Here is a 15,889-nt window from a genome sequence, read left to right on the forward strand (position 1 = left end):
ATGCAAGCCCATCTAATCTTGGGAGCCGTCCAATTCAAGATCGAGTCTGATAAGGGGATGTACTTCCCAGACCAATGACTGATTCTCCCAGGCTCCAGTGAAAGAAGAAATGCAAAATTTTAAAATACATGAGCGTTCCTCAAATATTTATTTTGTTGTGAGTTCTTCTGTGGCCTAGAAAACTGCTGTGTTTTATGTCATAACTTACACATGATGAGCAAAGTCAGATATCTCTTTTTCCCAGCACATGGGCAGGGAATAAAATCTCGGTGCTGGAATCGAACGTTGCATTCTCCAGGCAAAGGAAATGGACATTTATTGGATGTTATGGCTGCTTTCTTCACACTAATGACATTATCATAGCTCTTTGAATAATATAATTTGAAAATATTACTTCTGTGTTTCAGGTCATGCAAGACAAGATAATCTGCCTTCCGAAAAGAGTTCAACCTTCTCAGAATCACTCTTCCGTTTCAAATGTCTCTCAAGCAGTTGCCAGCACCACCCCGCTGCCTCCCCCTAAACCATCTCCTACCAACCCCGCCACCGTGGAAATGAAAGGACTAAAGACAGATTTGGATCTTCAGCAGTACAGTTTCATAAACCAGATGTGTTATGAGCGAGCCCTCCACTGGTATGCCAAGTATTTCCCTTACCTTGTCCTCATCCATACCCTGGTCTTCATGCTCTGCAGCAACTTTTGGTTCAAATTCCCTGGCTCCAGCTCCAAAATAGAACATTTCATCTCCATCCTGGGCAAGTGTTTTGACTCTCCATGGACCACCCGGGCTTTATCAGAAGTGTCTGGGGAGGACTCAGAAGAGAAGGACAACAGGAAGAACAACATGAGCAGGTCCAACACCATCCAGTCTGGCCCAGAAGGCAGCCTGGTCAACTCTCAGTCCCTAAAGTCAATTCCCGAGAAGTTCGTGGTTGACAAATCCACTGCAGGAGCTCTGGATAAGAAGGAAGGGGAGCAAGCAAAGGCCTTGTTTGAGAAGGTAAAGAAGTTCAGGCTGCACGTAGAAGAAGGCGATATACTGTACGCTATGTATGTTCGCCAGACTGTCCTTAAGGTCATAAAATTCCTCATCATCATTGCCTATAATAGCGCCCTGGTCTCCAAGGTTCAGTTTACGGTGGACTGTAATGTCGACATTCAGGACATGACTGGATATAAGAACTTTTCTTGTAACCACACCATGGCACACTTGTTCTCCAAACTGTCCTTCTGCTACCTGTGTTTCGTAAGTATCTACGGATTGACGTGCCTTTATACCTTATATTGGCTGTTCTACCGTTCTCTACGGGAATACTCTTTCGAGTATGTCCGGCAGGAGACTGGAATTGATGATATTCCAGACGTGAAAAATGACTTTGCTTTTATGCTTCATATGATAGATCAGTACGACCCACTGTATTCCAAGAGATTTGCGGTGTTCCTGTCGGAAGTGAGCGAGAACAAATTAAAACAGCTGAACTTAAATAACGAGTGGACTCCCGACAAACTGAGGCAGAAGCTACAGACGAACGCCCACAACCGGCTGGAACTGCCTCTGATCATGCTCTCTGGCCTTCCAGACACAGTTTTTGAGATCACGGAGTTGCAGTCTCTCAAGCTTGAAATCATCAAGAACGTGATGATACCCGCCACCATCGCGCAGCTGGACAATCTCCAGGAGCTCTCGCTGCACCAGTGCTCTGTCAAGATCCACAGCGCAGCCCTCTCTTTCCTGAAGGAAAACCTCAAGGTCTTGAGCGTCAAGTTTGATGATATGAGGGAGCTGCCCCCCTGGATGTATGGGCTCCGGAATCTGGAAGAGCTCTATCTGGTTGGCTCTCTAAGTCATGATATTTCCAGAAATGTCACTCTTGAGTCTCTGCGGGATCTCAAAAGCCTTAAAATCCTCTCAATCAAAAGCAACGTTTCCAAAATCCCCCAGGCAGTGGTGGACGTTTCCAGCCACCTCCAGAAGATGTGCATACATAACGACGGCACCAAGCTGGTGATGCTCAACAACTTAAAGAAGATGACCAATCTGACAGAGCTGGAGCTGGTCCACTGCGACCTGGAACGCATTCCCCACGCCGTGTTCAGCCTGCTGAGCCTCCAGGAACTGGACCTCAAAGAGAATAACCTGAAATCTATAGAAGAAATCGTTAGCTTCCAGCACTTGAGGAAGTTGACAGTGCTAAAACTGTGGCACAACAGCATCACCTACATCCCAGAGCATATAAAGAAACTCACCAGCCTGGAGCGCCTGGCCTTCAGCCACAACAAAATAGAGGTGCTGCCCTCCCATCTCTTCCTATGCAACAAAATCCGATACTTGGACTTGTCCTACAATGACATTCGGTTCATCCCACCGGAGGTCGGAGTCCTACAGAGTTTACAGTATTTTTCCATCACGTGTAACAAAGTGGAGAGCCTTCCAGATGAACTCTATTTCTGCAAGAAACTTAAAACCCTGAAGATTGGGAAAAACAGCCTATCGGTACTCTCACCGAAAATTGGAAACTTATTATTTCTTTCCTATTTAGACGTGAAGGGCAATCACTTTGAAATCCTCCCTCCCGAACTGGGCGACTGCCGGGCCCTGAAGCGAGCCGGGCTCGTGGTGGAGGATGCTCTGTTTGAAACTCTGCCTTCCGACGTCCGGGAGCAAATGAAAGCAGAATAACTGATTTTTTGCTTTAAAGCTTGACCGAAACGCGCTTCTACCAAATACAGTATAAATAACTAGGTAGTCTTGATGCCTTTCCTATTTTATTTTATTTTTTTCCTCTTTCACACAAAAGAAAATGTACACAAGATTGAGTAAGGAGTGTGTATTTTTTAATAAAAATTTAATTGTATTTTTTCAACATTAATATTTTAAAGTTTTATTTGTCCTGGAACCTGATGTATCTATTATTGTTTTCTACTGACAGAAACAGATGGTTCCATCTGTTTGTTTGTTTTTTGTCATTTCACTCTTATGGAAGGGAGGGAATCTTGAGTTGCATGCTTTTTGGTATTTTTGAAAGAGATATTTTGCCAATGCCATTTTTAGCTTGTTTACACCTGTACAGGGTCCTTACTTTTGTTTTCATCATGTATGCGCCAAGGAGTCTGTGCTAGTTCTTGTAATACCAGCTGCCTTCTGCATTGGCCAAGTCCTTCATCCTACAGAACACTCCTCTCTGGAGTGTAAATTCACATAAGTGCATTGTCACAGACTGTTGTTTTTAAAATTACTCTTCATCTCCAACAGAACCCTGAATTGTGTTATTTCATATACCTGACAGTCAATGTGATATTGTTAGGCTAGGATTTCATAAGTGGGTGAAAACAATGATCTTCCATGGCTGACTGATCTGAATTGGTCATTTATAATCTAACTTGCATTTCCACCAACATTTCAAAGATATCATTTTAAAAACAAAATACAGAGGCTCCCCTCCCCCCACCTTTAATATTGCTATGTAGTACTGGTGAACAACCTTAGAGAAGCTAGATTTATTTTAATTAAAATAGGTAATTAAATTAAAAATCAGAATCAGAAGCCTGGTTTTTAAGTAATTTAATTATCTTTGATATCTTGATATGTGGGTACATCAGAGAGAAAGAAAATTCACTGCTTAAGCGCTCTCTGAAAGAGCTGGTGTGCTGTACTCAAGTGCACTGGGTGCTCCGGCCAGGGTGGGGTGGCCATCTATTCAGATTTTCCCTGTTATGCAGAATAATCCACATCTATGAAATGGATCTTCCAAAATCCTGCCCTTGCTACGGATGCTAGTGATGTGAGCACAGGACATCTGCTTTTTGGCTTAAAATAAGCATCTCATCTAAAATGGTTCTGTGACTTTTTTCAAAAGGGGTGAATAAATTGCTAAGTGGATGCCACTTAGAAATCATTTTTGTCTGATGGTCAGCAGAGCTTTTATTTATCTTCGTATTTAAGCCAACGTAGTATATGCATCTTGGGCAAAATCTGCTACTGATTCTTAAGCTGTGTAGAACAGGAAAATGAAAACACTATTTGTGCCCTCAACCCGTGACCAGTATTACGGATCATAGGAATATTGTTTTATGTGATAAATTCACACTGACTGTTTTCGGAACTCTAGTCTGATCTCAGAGAGTTTTGTGACTTAACAATGAAAGAAAATAGAAAGATGATTTGGGGTTTCAAAATACTGCTTTTAAATTTTGCTCCTTGATCCTGGTGATTTTGCGCAGTGCTGCTTGGAGTCATAGACAGAGTCATATACAGAACTACTCAGCAGATACATGTACCTCAGTCACGTTTGAAATGCTATGAGATGTCGTGGAGTGAAGGATTTGGGAAAGAGATGCTTTCATTTGTTTAGTAATGAAATCATGTAATCCAGATTGCTTTATTGTTTCTGCTCTATGTCAAAGTGTTGGAACAGTGATTTTGTATAACTTATTTCCCACCTAGAATTGAAATGATATGTTTAAGGTAGTCACATGGCTATGTTTCTTATAGGAGACAATATTCAATTCCAGAATATGGTTAGGATCTTGATTATAAATAATGGGTTGTATTTAGAAACACAGCCCTCTTTGTTTTAAACAAAGAAACAAAAGACTTGGAAGATTCTCCATGGCTGATCATGACAGAAATACCCTGTTGAAAGGTAAGCTTAAATAACTACTGTTACAACACTGGGTGCACTATTTTTCTGGATAAAATTTATAGTTATTTTCTATATCACCCTTTGAAAGGGATCTATTCAGGTTAAAAATCATATTTATGCTGAAGTCTTTATCTGGTATTAATTCATGTCACAGGGGTTCATAACCAAAGTGACTAGTAGTTTTATCACTTGTAAAATTTGTTCACAATTCCAAAAGACTCTGATTTGTTTTCTTAATGATTTCACAGGCTGACCCCTAACCTAAATTCTAAATAACATCCAGTAAATCAGTATTGTTCTATGACTTTATGTTTTAACTAATAAGGAAAACTCATAGATGTTTCTATTAGATTTTATAAAAATTCAAAAGTCTCCAATTCCATCTTGAGTCTCAATTTTCTGACTCTGGCCCTTTTCAATATTACAAGTTTTTGTTCACATTTATAAGCAAAAAGTATTCAATTACATTTAGCCTTTAAATGGGAAACTCAGGTAAATGAACTGCTGACTTTTCTAAAGTCCTTTAATGGATCAACTCAGTGTAAAAGGGGTATTTACCTATTCCCTTTCTGTATTTTACAAGTGCTCTTGCTAAAAAGGAACAACTAGCTCTATTTCTCCAATCTCTGTAGGATTCATGAGAAGCTGCTTATGTAAATATAAAAGCACCACATGTACTCATATCTCCTATGGCTGCTTGAGGCCCATGATGGGTATGCTTTTGGGTCAGTTTTAATGGTTAAGTATAGAACAGGTCTCCAGTGATGGTCTGGTTGAAGCAGAGCATATAATTATACCCCAGTGGAACTCACCTAAGACCACACCTCAGAAAACTAATTATGTATGAGGTTTTTGCTTTGTTTTGTTTTTAACACAACACTTTAATATATGTGTTCTTGATACAGTGAGACAACTGTAAATTTTTCTTGTCGTTCACCCACCTTTTCCCTGCCATTACATTTCCCATGTAGCTACTGCAAAGACTTCCAGCAATTTACATGGCATCCTGTTCAGCAGCACTGTATTTTCAGAAAGGCCTGGAAAATATGCCTGCAATGAGTATTTTGTTCATTCAGAGGTGCCTCTTTATCTGCCTCTCAAGCTGTCTTCTTAGAGAGGATCTTAAACAACCTGGAATCTTTCTCGGGTTACTTGGGGTGAGGAAAGTCCAAGTTCTTGCAATATGCTGTCTTATGATTTCTGAGACAAAGAAAGAGAAGACAGATTCTTTGTGTCTCTTCTTACCATTTCCCCCAAGAGGAGTTTTGCTATTGTTTGTTTTTCTAGTTCTATTGTTTTTAAAAAGTCCATTTTTAAGTAGTTTATTCGACTCTCTAATTTCTTACCAAATCCCTGATTAAGAGTCATGCTATATTTACTTAAACAGTGAACACTCATGATCCATCTTTATGAATGAAAATGGTCAGCAGTACTTAGCAGTGAATGGATAAGATAAATTTTAATATAATTTCCACTTGTGTTCTCCCATTAATTCTGAATGTGATAATGCTAGCCAAGCAGTTCACATTTTTGGTAGGGTCTCAAGAACTCACAGTAGGTTCCTGTAGTGACCCTAAGTTAGTAAGACAAGTGAACAAAACAGCCCAGTTACGAGTGAGGGAAATGCTACCATTGATTTATCAGATTTAGTGCTCGCTTTGGCAGCACATGTACTAAAATTGATTTATCAGATTTAGGCCTCAGCGACATGCTTCTAGGACAATTTCATACCAGCCTTTCAAACTAGGTGTCCACTCTTACTGCCTCTTCCCAGAGCCATGTACTGACACAGGTAATATCCTTAAGTTCATTCTGGGGAGAGGGAAGAGTGTCCTCTGGCCCAGGGATTTTTTTTTTTTTTTTTAATCAGAAGACCCTGAAAAGGGGTACTTTGAACAACTTAACCTGTTGGCCATGTTAAGTAATGGTTCCTATGCATGGTTTTAAACGTAGGTACAGATTTGCTCTCTGCTGAATACTGTTTCCTCCCCGACCTGACTGCCTCTCCAATGAGTATTTTTACTGGAGTTGAAACTCAATGCCTTATGTGCTCACTTAGTTGTTTCTTTTTCTGCTACTTATTTTCTCTCACTGTCTGTCCAGATTGTGTCAAATGCTGGTAAAACCTCTAAGACTGTCAAGAAAATGCTTGAGAGTCGATTCATCAAAGCGCAAATTCCTGACAAAATGTCTTCATGTTATTTGGCTATGTAGCACATAGGAACAGAAAATAACGGAAATAAAGTCATTTTTGTAATTCAAAATTGAGATTCGTCCCTTATTCGATTACAGAAGTTGTGTTTATCTCTTGCATTTCTCCTGGGTTTTGCATATGCCGTTGCTAGGGCTCTCTGTACTGTGCAGGAAATAGGCAGCATGCCTTCTTTCACTTCGTGTTTAGCGAGTTTCTGCAATTGTGACTAATTATTTCCTTCCTTAATTCACTGTGCTGCTGCATCCACCTCAGGTGCCCCTGGAGTTCCATTTGAGTAATTAGTGCTTTAATATGTAGTCTGGAGTGCAGCGGCTGTGCCTTTGCCAGATCAGATTATGCAATTGCTGTCCAGCGCAGCTTTCACAAAACACTTCCACGGTAATGATTGTGGTTACTTAAAGGAATCAGGATGCTTCTGCTCAGCTAGGAAGCCTCCCCTTGTTAGCCACATACCCTTCGGGCTTATGGAAGTCCTTTTTAAGAAAACTTTATATGCCACTCACGCAGAAGAAAATAACTTTTGAAGCTAAATTGTCACTTGCCGTGTTTTCCTATAGTCACTTGTGACTCCATCATTTTACTGATAATCAACTGATAGCCTTTGGGAGAAAGACTTGAGACCAAGAAGGATTCTGAGTGTGGCAAGAGGCCCTGTGAGTGTGTGCATCAGAAACTCACACAGGATCGTGTGGCAGCTCGAGAAATTTTGGAGACATGAGCTGAGAAATGCAGTAGAATGCAGAGAGCTGGCGATTCAGGGCAACTTGCACATACAGAGAAGTCGGCCCACTGGTGCCTTCCAATGGCCCATCTTCTGGCCCTTTGATTTATGCATAATATTGAGATAAACACTGATGTTGAATAAATTGATTCAGTTATTCACTATTGTTCAGGCTAGTGAGATATAAGCATTTTTGTTTGTGTTCAGAAGTATATAAGAGGGAAGTCACTAAAGACAATTTTAGACTCTGTGAGATACTCTGACCCTATGTATTTCTGAGTATAAGTTTCAATATTATCCTAAGTATCCAAGTAAGAAAAAAACGAGAGGCTGTATTATTTTTGTGAGCAATTCTTTGAATGCAGGCTATATGTTTTAGATTTCATATTTGAACAAAGCAAGGTACAAACGTGAATATGATCAGCATACCTTAGATGAAAGTATTTGCAGAGTTTAAATATTTTGCATAAAAGACATAGTATTAGACAAAGGTGTTATTACCAAACATAAACCAAACTGGCCATTCTGATTATTTTGATTTAGGGAATCTTGTTAGAAAGTTTGTGAACAGGGCACCTGGGTATCTCAGTCGGTGACACGTCTGCCTTTGGCTCCGGTCATGATCCTGGGTGATGAGCTCAAGCTCCTCATCGAGCTCCTTGCTCAGTGGGGAGTCTGCTTCTCCCTCTCCCTCTGCCTGCAACGCCCCCTACTTGTGCTCTCTCGATCTCTCTCTCTCTGAGTCAAATGAATAAGAATCTTAAAAAAAGAAAAAGTTTCCAAACAAGTGGAAAATGGGCCTTCTCTTCATTTTTTTAATCTTTCAAGAAATTTATTTTATTTCAACTTGTTACATTTAGATATCACCATTTATTTTCTCATTTTTATTTTTTATTTTTTTATTTTTTATTATTTTAGGGTTTTTTGTTGTTGTTGTTAAGATTTTATTTATTTATCCATGACAGACAGAGAGAGAGAGAGAGAGGCAGAGACACAGGCAGAGGGAGAAGCAGGCTCCATGCAGGGAGCCCCATGTGGGACTCCATCCCAGGTCTTCAGGATCAGGCCCTGGGCTGAAGGTGGCGCTAAACTGCTGAGCCACCCGGGCTGCCCTATTTTTTAGTTTTTTAAAAGATTTTATTTCTGAGAGACACAGAGAGAGAGACAGAGAGAGAGGCAGAGATAGGAGAAGCAGGCTCCATGCAAAGAGCCCAATATGGGACTTGATCCCTGGATTCTGGGATCACACCCTGAGCCGAAGGCAGATGCTCAACCTCTGAGCCACTCAGGCGTCCCAAGACATAACCCTTTAAAAAATATTTATTAGTTCAATTTTTAGTAATAGATCCAGGTAACATAGCTCTTGGGAAAAGTGACACAAAGGAGGCAGCACATACTTTTGTGTTTTATATCTCCTTTATGGTCTAAGATAAAAATAATAAACTTCCAGCAGTGATTTTAATATAAAAATCATAATATTTCTTCAATCTTAATTGCAATGGTTCTTGGGATTCCTTTATGATTTCATATAGTCTTCGTGGAGTAATCTTGTTAAAATTATACTCTAACATTTGGACAGCCTAATTCTGTAACTGGGAGCCTTGGGGCTCTGAAGGGGCCATCAGCCCTGTCCACATTGGTTCGGGGATGGATTATTTTCCTAGGGCTTCCATAACAATCTACCACATGTGGGCTAGCTTCCACAAACAAATTTATCATCTCACAGCGCTAGGTCGAGGTGTCAGTAGGGCTTGTGGCATCCAAGGGCTGTAAGAGAAGACCTGCTCCACACCTCTCTCCTGTCTTTTGGTGGTTTGTCTGCAATCTTTGACAATCCTTGATTTACAGGTGCGTCACTCAATCTCTGCTTTCATCTTCATTTGGCATCTTCACTGTGTGTCTACCTCTGTGTTCAAACTTCCCTCTTCTTTTTTAAAAATTTTACTTATGAGAGAGAGAGAGAGAGAGAAAACACAAGTCACATGAATGGAGGGAGGGGCAGAGGGAGAGGGAGCCCCACATAGGGCTCAATCCCAGGATCCTGAGATCAAGACCTGAGCAGACACTTAACCAACTGAGCCACCCGGGTGGCTTCCTGTTTTTATAAGAATTCCATCATATTGGATTAGGGCCCACCCTAATAATTTAACCTTAATATGATAATCTGCAGAGATTCTATTTGCAAATAAGGCCACTTTCCCAGGTACAGGGGATTGGGACTTCATCATTCTTAGGGTGCCGGAGAGCAAGAATTCGTGTCCTCTTCAAAGTCCCTCTGGCTGGACTAAGAATCAAATTGATATGAGACAAATTAGCAGGAGAAAAATCAATTTTAATGACATACCTATGGGGAATCCACACAGACTGGAAATCCTAGAAACAGGAAAAATGAGATCTATATGTCATCCTGAACTAAGGAGAAGGGGGTGGAGGTCTGGGACTTCCAAGGGAAGAAATGCAATTCCCAGGGCAGGAAGAAGAGCAGATGTTTGGTAATTAGATGTTTGCTGGACCATGTAGATAGGTCACTCAGATAAGTGCATCTCGGCTGATAAACCTCATTCTGGGAAAGACTTCAGTTTAGATTCTTCTGTGTAGTTAAGGGAGAGGCAAAAACTTTCTCAGGGCCTCATTTGCCTTCAGCTCAAAATTATCTTCATGCCAAAGTGGCCCATCTCAGGGTGGCCTGTCCTTGGCCACTACAGGGAACACGATTCAACCCATAGCACTAGGCAAGATCCTGCTCTTTCTTAATAAGACTAATACATCCCAGGATTCTTAGAAACATAGAATTCAGAGCCCTTAAAGATTGGTTAATTCAGAGGTTTTCAAATAATGTTTCAAGAAGCTCTCTAATTGTCCAATGAAATCTCTCAGGAGGACTGGGGACTAGATAAGGCTCCTGTTTCCTATCTGTTCCAACTACTGTTGCCATGTAACAAACCCCTCCAACATTTAGTAGGTTAAAACAACCATTTTCTTATACTCCCAGATTTTGTGGATATGGAATTTGGAGGGCATAGCAAAACCAGCTTCTCTCTGCTCCACGGGGTCTGGGACCCCATTTGGGAAGACTCCACTCTGGGAGCTAGCATCACCTGGAGTCGTCTTCACTCCTACATCTGGCGATCACCTAGAACCTCGTCTGAGCCTCTCCGTACAGCCCGAGCTGCCACACCGCGTGTCAGCCTCCAGGTGACCGGAGCTCCTATGTAAACCTCGTGCCTCCCAAGAGACGATTCTAAAAGGCAGAAGGCTGCAGTATCATCTTCTATGACCTCACTTTTGTGACATCACTTCTGCCCATTGTATTGGTTGAAACTCACCCAGTTTAGAGGGGATACAGACCCCACCGTTCAATGGGAGGAGTGTCAATGTCCCCTTGGAAGAATAAGTAGACAAGGAGATCCTGTGGTGGCCTCTGTGAAAATTACAATGTGACATAAGCCACACCAGTCTCTTCAACCAGAGGCAGCACCTGGCCCTGACTACTGTTCACTAGCAACTGCAGCTAGTAAATCCAGGGCCCACAGAGGCCAAATAACGCTGGTACATTTTACAGTATCTTCCTCCGCATATCCAATGATAATTGTAGAAAACCAGAAAATCAGCAGGCTAATGTTCCCTTCACCATTTTCCTTTGTTTCTAATTTCCTTGGGCAAGATGGGAGAGCCTGGAAGAATTTGTTACAATACAACTGCCATGCAAGTCACCGTTTCATTTTATTGACTCGCATCTTAAAAATCATGAACCTAACCAGGGGCAGCTGGCTGGCTCAGTCAATAGAGCAGGTGACTCTTGGTCTGGTGGCGGCCCGAGTTTGGGCCCTGCTTGGGTTTGGGGAGGGCTTCCTAAAATAAATGTACAGCTTTAAAAGAGTTGTTTTTTAAGTCTTCAACATTTTGATAGGGTTTAAGCGAGAGGGGCTTTCACAAATTTTATTTGACTGTCCTGTGTTTCTCCCAGTGACAGCCCAAATTTCCTGCGGTGCTTGGAGACGCCCGTGTACACACACGCACCCCCGGTCCATGACTTGCAGTAATCAGAGGAAAAGTCTCATCAGTGTTTGTGCTGAAAGGTGGAGAGAGCTGGACCAGCCCGTGAGCCTGGTGCCTCAGCTGCCACTCCCCTCCAGGCCTGGGAGGTGGCCGGTGCCCAGCTCCCCACCCTCCTCCTCGGCCTCCAGGGCGGCCTCCCCGGCGGCCTCCCCAGGCGGCCTCCCGGGCCTCTGGCCTCCCCTGCCTCCCGCAGGAGCAGGGCCCAGCCGACGCCCACCCCTTGCTTCTCCACAGCCTTCTCTGTTAGATCCCATCCTTTCAGCTCCAGGAGGAACATTTGGGGTTGGGAAAAGTTTTCTAGGAAACAATTACTCACAAGCAAAGGGACCAGAAAAGTCCCAGAGATGTTCTCCAGCAGACAGTTTCAACTAATGACTCGCAGCTGGGCAGCCTGCCCCTGGGCCCATGTGCACCAGGGCCGTGTGATGCTGCCCTAGGATCGGTGGCCTCCCTCCAGCCTACTCATCTTCAAACCATTCACTGCGGGCTCCCCTCGCTCATGTTTGCTCTTGTAAAAATCCACCAGCGTACTTAGCGCATTCGGAAAAAATAACTATTTAATGGTATGTCTCTCCTCATAAGGTTGTACCACAGAGGTTAGCTGGAGTCTGGATGTCCCTTAAGGTTCAGATGAAATGGGCTATCCACCCCCATCCCAAGCCCTTTGGAAGTCCGGTGCCCTCCCCAAACCTCCACAAATTTCCAGTGTGTTCGTGGTTTCAGGCCATTGGCTCTGAACCTCTGTTTCTATGGAATGTCTCCCATCATCACCCCACGGTCCCACGTGTTTGCTGCCTCTTCCAACCTGAAAGGTGAGTCTGCCCTGATCCTTGACTTCCCCCAACACACACACCAGGCTTTGGTGCTTTCGGAGGCTCTAGTGAAGGTCTGGGGAGAGAGCAGAGCATTCATGGGAGCCGTGCAAGCCGCGCTCCAGCCTCAGATTGGTACGAGCCCTCAGCCTGTCCACGACTTGTTCATCCACCTCCCCATCCCCCCTCCCATCCCCCCCTACATCTCTCCTCCACCCCCTTTCCCTTTCCCAAGGCGCTCTCTCTCTCTCTCTCTCTCTCTCTCTCTCTCTCTCTCTCGTCTGCTCCATCACCACCACCACCCCCAGCTCAAATTCCTCAGACCAGCACAGGACATTCTAACTTTCCCCATCTTCCATGGCCTTCTGCCATGGACCTCCTTGCTCACCTCTTCCACCCTGGCAGCTTATCAAAGATTCTCTCACCACAACTCCATAAGAGGAATGCTGGTGTCTGCTGTTAAATTGTTTGGTCGGCCTGTCTGCTGCAAGTCCTTGCTCTGGGCTGCACCTCTCTGACTGTTGCTCCGGTCTTCTTCAAAATCCCTTCCTCTCTCCTTCTCTCTGTATATGCCAAATCTCCAAGTTTCATCCTCAGCCCTTTGTTCCCCTTGGGGGGGTCCTCACAAGAACCTTTAGTGACCTCAGGACTTTCAGGGTGATGCCTGCTGCCTTTCGATAGCAGCTCCCGGATCTGCGCCCCTGGTTATCACAGCCCCCACGTCTCACCTCCAGCTGCCTTCTGGGTGTTTCCTCCTATCCTGTCGTCTCAGACTTGATGTGTGTGAGAGCAAACTCATCTAAGCACAACTATTGGCAACAGCCTCCCGAATGGTCTCTCCACAAACTGCTCGTCCCTCCCACCTCACTTTCTCCTCTTCTCTATTGCTAGGCTGGTTTTCCAAAATGTAATTCTGACCTCGCTGCCCCTTCTGCTCAAACCCTGCTCGCTGTCTTATTAACAGAGTCTATAGGTAAACCTTATCCTGCACTTCAAGGCCCATCGCAGTCTAGGTCTGACCTGCATTTCCAACACAGGCCCTGGAGTCCAAAGTGAATTCAGATCCCCACCATTCATTTACCTGATGTATAACCTTGAGTCAGTTAATGTAAACTCTCTGGTCTCTATTTATATTAAAGGAATCCATATTCAGGTCCCTCTCAGGAAGTGCTAAAATGTTATGTCTGCCCATGCTGGTACTACCTCCAACTCTGTCCTTGCTAAATTACAAATCAATTTTCATGGTTTATTACCAGTCCTGGTTCCAATCAAGGTAAAAGACAATCTGTGCTCTGGAAATCCTACCTATATCCTTAGCCATAAGTCATAGCTGTTTTCAGGGTCTCTTTGGCATGACCTGTGGTTTGATAGCAAGGGAGTGAAATGAAGTAACAATATGATCATATATACAGTCAGCCAAGTGGATGGTTAGCTATATCCTGAAGCAATTACTGGGCTATGAGGAGACATGGGTGGAGTTAGGGAAAGATGATTTGTTTCCTTTTCTCCAGAAGTTCAAATGCTGACAGGTAGTGGTAAAGCCTACAGCCAAAAATCTGGCTGCCTCACAGCATCTAGATTCCAACCAGAGTTGACATCTCTTCACTGTCACTGTCTGGATGTGTGTATTGGAGCAAATCCCTTAGCTCCTTGAGTCATGGTCTCCTTCTCTGTAAAATGGGCAGCAGGGAGGGGATATCCTTAAAGGCTGTTGTGATGGTTAGTAGTGTGATGCATACACTGTGCCTAGCCCAGTGCTCACACTCAAGAGATTTGCTAGCATCATGATGACCGCGGGTGATGTAAGAAGTAGCCTACAGTACTGTACATTTTCCTAAAGACAACATACATTTAATATGTAGATGTGCTAGACATTGTCTTAAAGGCACCACGAAGCTGGAGCACCCCAGGACAGTCACAGGTGAGTAGCAACCGAGGGCAGCGTGAGGAGTGGTGTAGCAAGTACTCTGGAAACACAGGCTCTTTCTCCACCAACCGCATTTTCTAAGCACCCTCCAGGTACCAGACCCTGTTCTAGGTGCTGAAGGATCAAAAATGAATGGGATCCCAGTTTTGAAGCAATTCCTAAGCTGATAGGGAAAGACAGCCAAGTACTTAACAGCTAGAATGTGCTACAAGAGCTCACACTACACGTGGGTGCAAGGGGAGTGTGGTCAGATTCTCCGGGAGACCGGAAAGGTTTCTGGAGGTAAACCTGAGCCGAGTCTTGATGCGGGGAGAAATGAGAGGACTGTGGGGGAAGAGCTTTTGGGTGGGCACACAGGGTCGGAGAAGGATAGAGAGCCACTGAGTAGACGGAAGGGCGGATGGAAGGACACACTAGATCAGCTTGCAGGGCCCGGCCGCGCCACCCACGCCAGAGGGCTCTTGAGCTTAGCCTTCGCGCTGGGACGTGGGAAAGACTTGAAGCCCATCCTCAGTTACATCCAAAGCCTGGATAATCTTGCAAAATCTGTCTGAGAGCTTCCTCTCTGTTTTCAAATCCTTGTGAAAAGGAAAAACCTACCATCTGGTCTTGCAGAAAACCAAAAGCTGCAAGGGGGAGCCCCGCGCCAGGCGCAGACTGACAAGGCCCAGAGCGAACTTGGCCGTGCTCATGAGACCCAAAAACAAAGTGTTGCTTGAACTTGTCCTTGGCACTAAGACACCTCAGGGAAACCACCCAGGGACTCATTCTCCTCTGTCCCTGCCTCTTCCTCTTCTTTCACACCCTAGTTTCTTCCTTTGCTTTGCTGCCACTTTTTTAATAGCCCAGCTAATTGCGGGAAATTGGCCCTGTTTAGAGTCTGGAAAGTCATGAAGGAGACCGCTCAATTGCACTGAACTCTCAGTGTCATTCTCAGGACATGACTCTCCTCCTTCCTCTGCCCCTACCTCCTGGGGTGCCGGGGTGATCATTTGGAGGTGCCGTTGATCTCAGGGCACACGAGGGGGGTCCACGCTTTGTATGTGCCACCCCCCTGAAGCCAGCTCCTGGGTGAGCCCCAGCTGCCTTCTTGGCGTGGGTGGGTGGCCCAGACCAGGAGGAGTGGAGGAAGGTGTGGCTCGGCTCAGCCAAGTGTCCCCATCTGACCTCTTGCTCTTTTTCTGTCCCCAGAGGAAAGGTGGAGCTTTCCTGCCCACAGAACTTAATTTCCTTTTCCCGTTCTTGACAACACTGCCTTCCTGCCCTACCTCCTGGGGAGAATGGGACTTGGTGTTTCGGGAGGACGGCATTCCACAGAATCCCTTTTTCTTTCTCAAAAGCAAGGGCTTTGATGGTCCTCCAAGCAAAAGTACGGGTTGAAAAGCTAGACGTCATCCCCTCCTCTGCTGGTACCATTTCTTACTCGCTTGCCTCCCCCTGGGAGGGGAGGGCTCGGAGTCTGGGAGGACCCCCGTGAGCCTGCCACCGTGGGAGCATCTCGGTCACCTGGG

General features: G+C 44.3%; 1 protein-coding gene and 1 long non-coding RNA gene across 5 annotated transcripts in view; one reads left to right on the forward strand and one right to left on the reverse strand.

The window, feature by feature from the left end:
* LRRC8C (leucine rich repeat containing 8 VRAC subunit C) overlaps nt 1–6,908 on the forward strand; it is an 84,431-nt gene extending 77,523 nt beyond the window's left edge. For all 4 annotated transcript variants that reach the window (XM_072834401.1, XM_072834402.1, XM_072834404.1 and 1 more), the window contains one exon: nt 408–6,908. In XM_072834401.1, coding sequence (XP_072690502.1) covers nt 408–2,681 — 2,274 coding nt within the window. In that variant the 3' untranslated portion in view covers nt 2,682–6,908. The remainder of the gene's footprint in view (nt 1–407) is intronic.
* Nucleotides 2,414–11,676, reverse strand: LOC140637928 (uncharacterized). The gene is made up of 2 exons (XR_012035033.1): nt 10,679–11,676; nt 2,414–9,524 (listed from the first exon to the last, which is right to left on the reverse strand). It is a non-coding gene; the product is annotated as an uncharacterized lncRNA (long non-coding RNA).
* Between the last annotated feature and the right edge of the window lie 4,213 nt (nt 11,677–15,889).

The sequence above is a fragment of the Canis lupus genome, chromosome 8, assembly GCF_048164855.1.
Source record: "Canis lupus baileyi chromosome 8, mCanLup2.hap1, whole genome shotgun sequence".
NCBI lineage: Eukaryota > Metazoa > Chordata > Mammalia > Carnivora > Canidae > Canis > Canis lupus.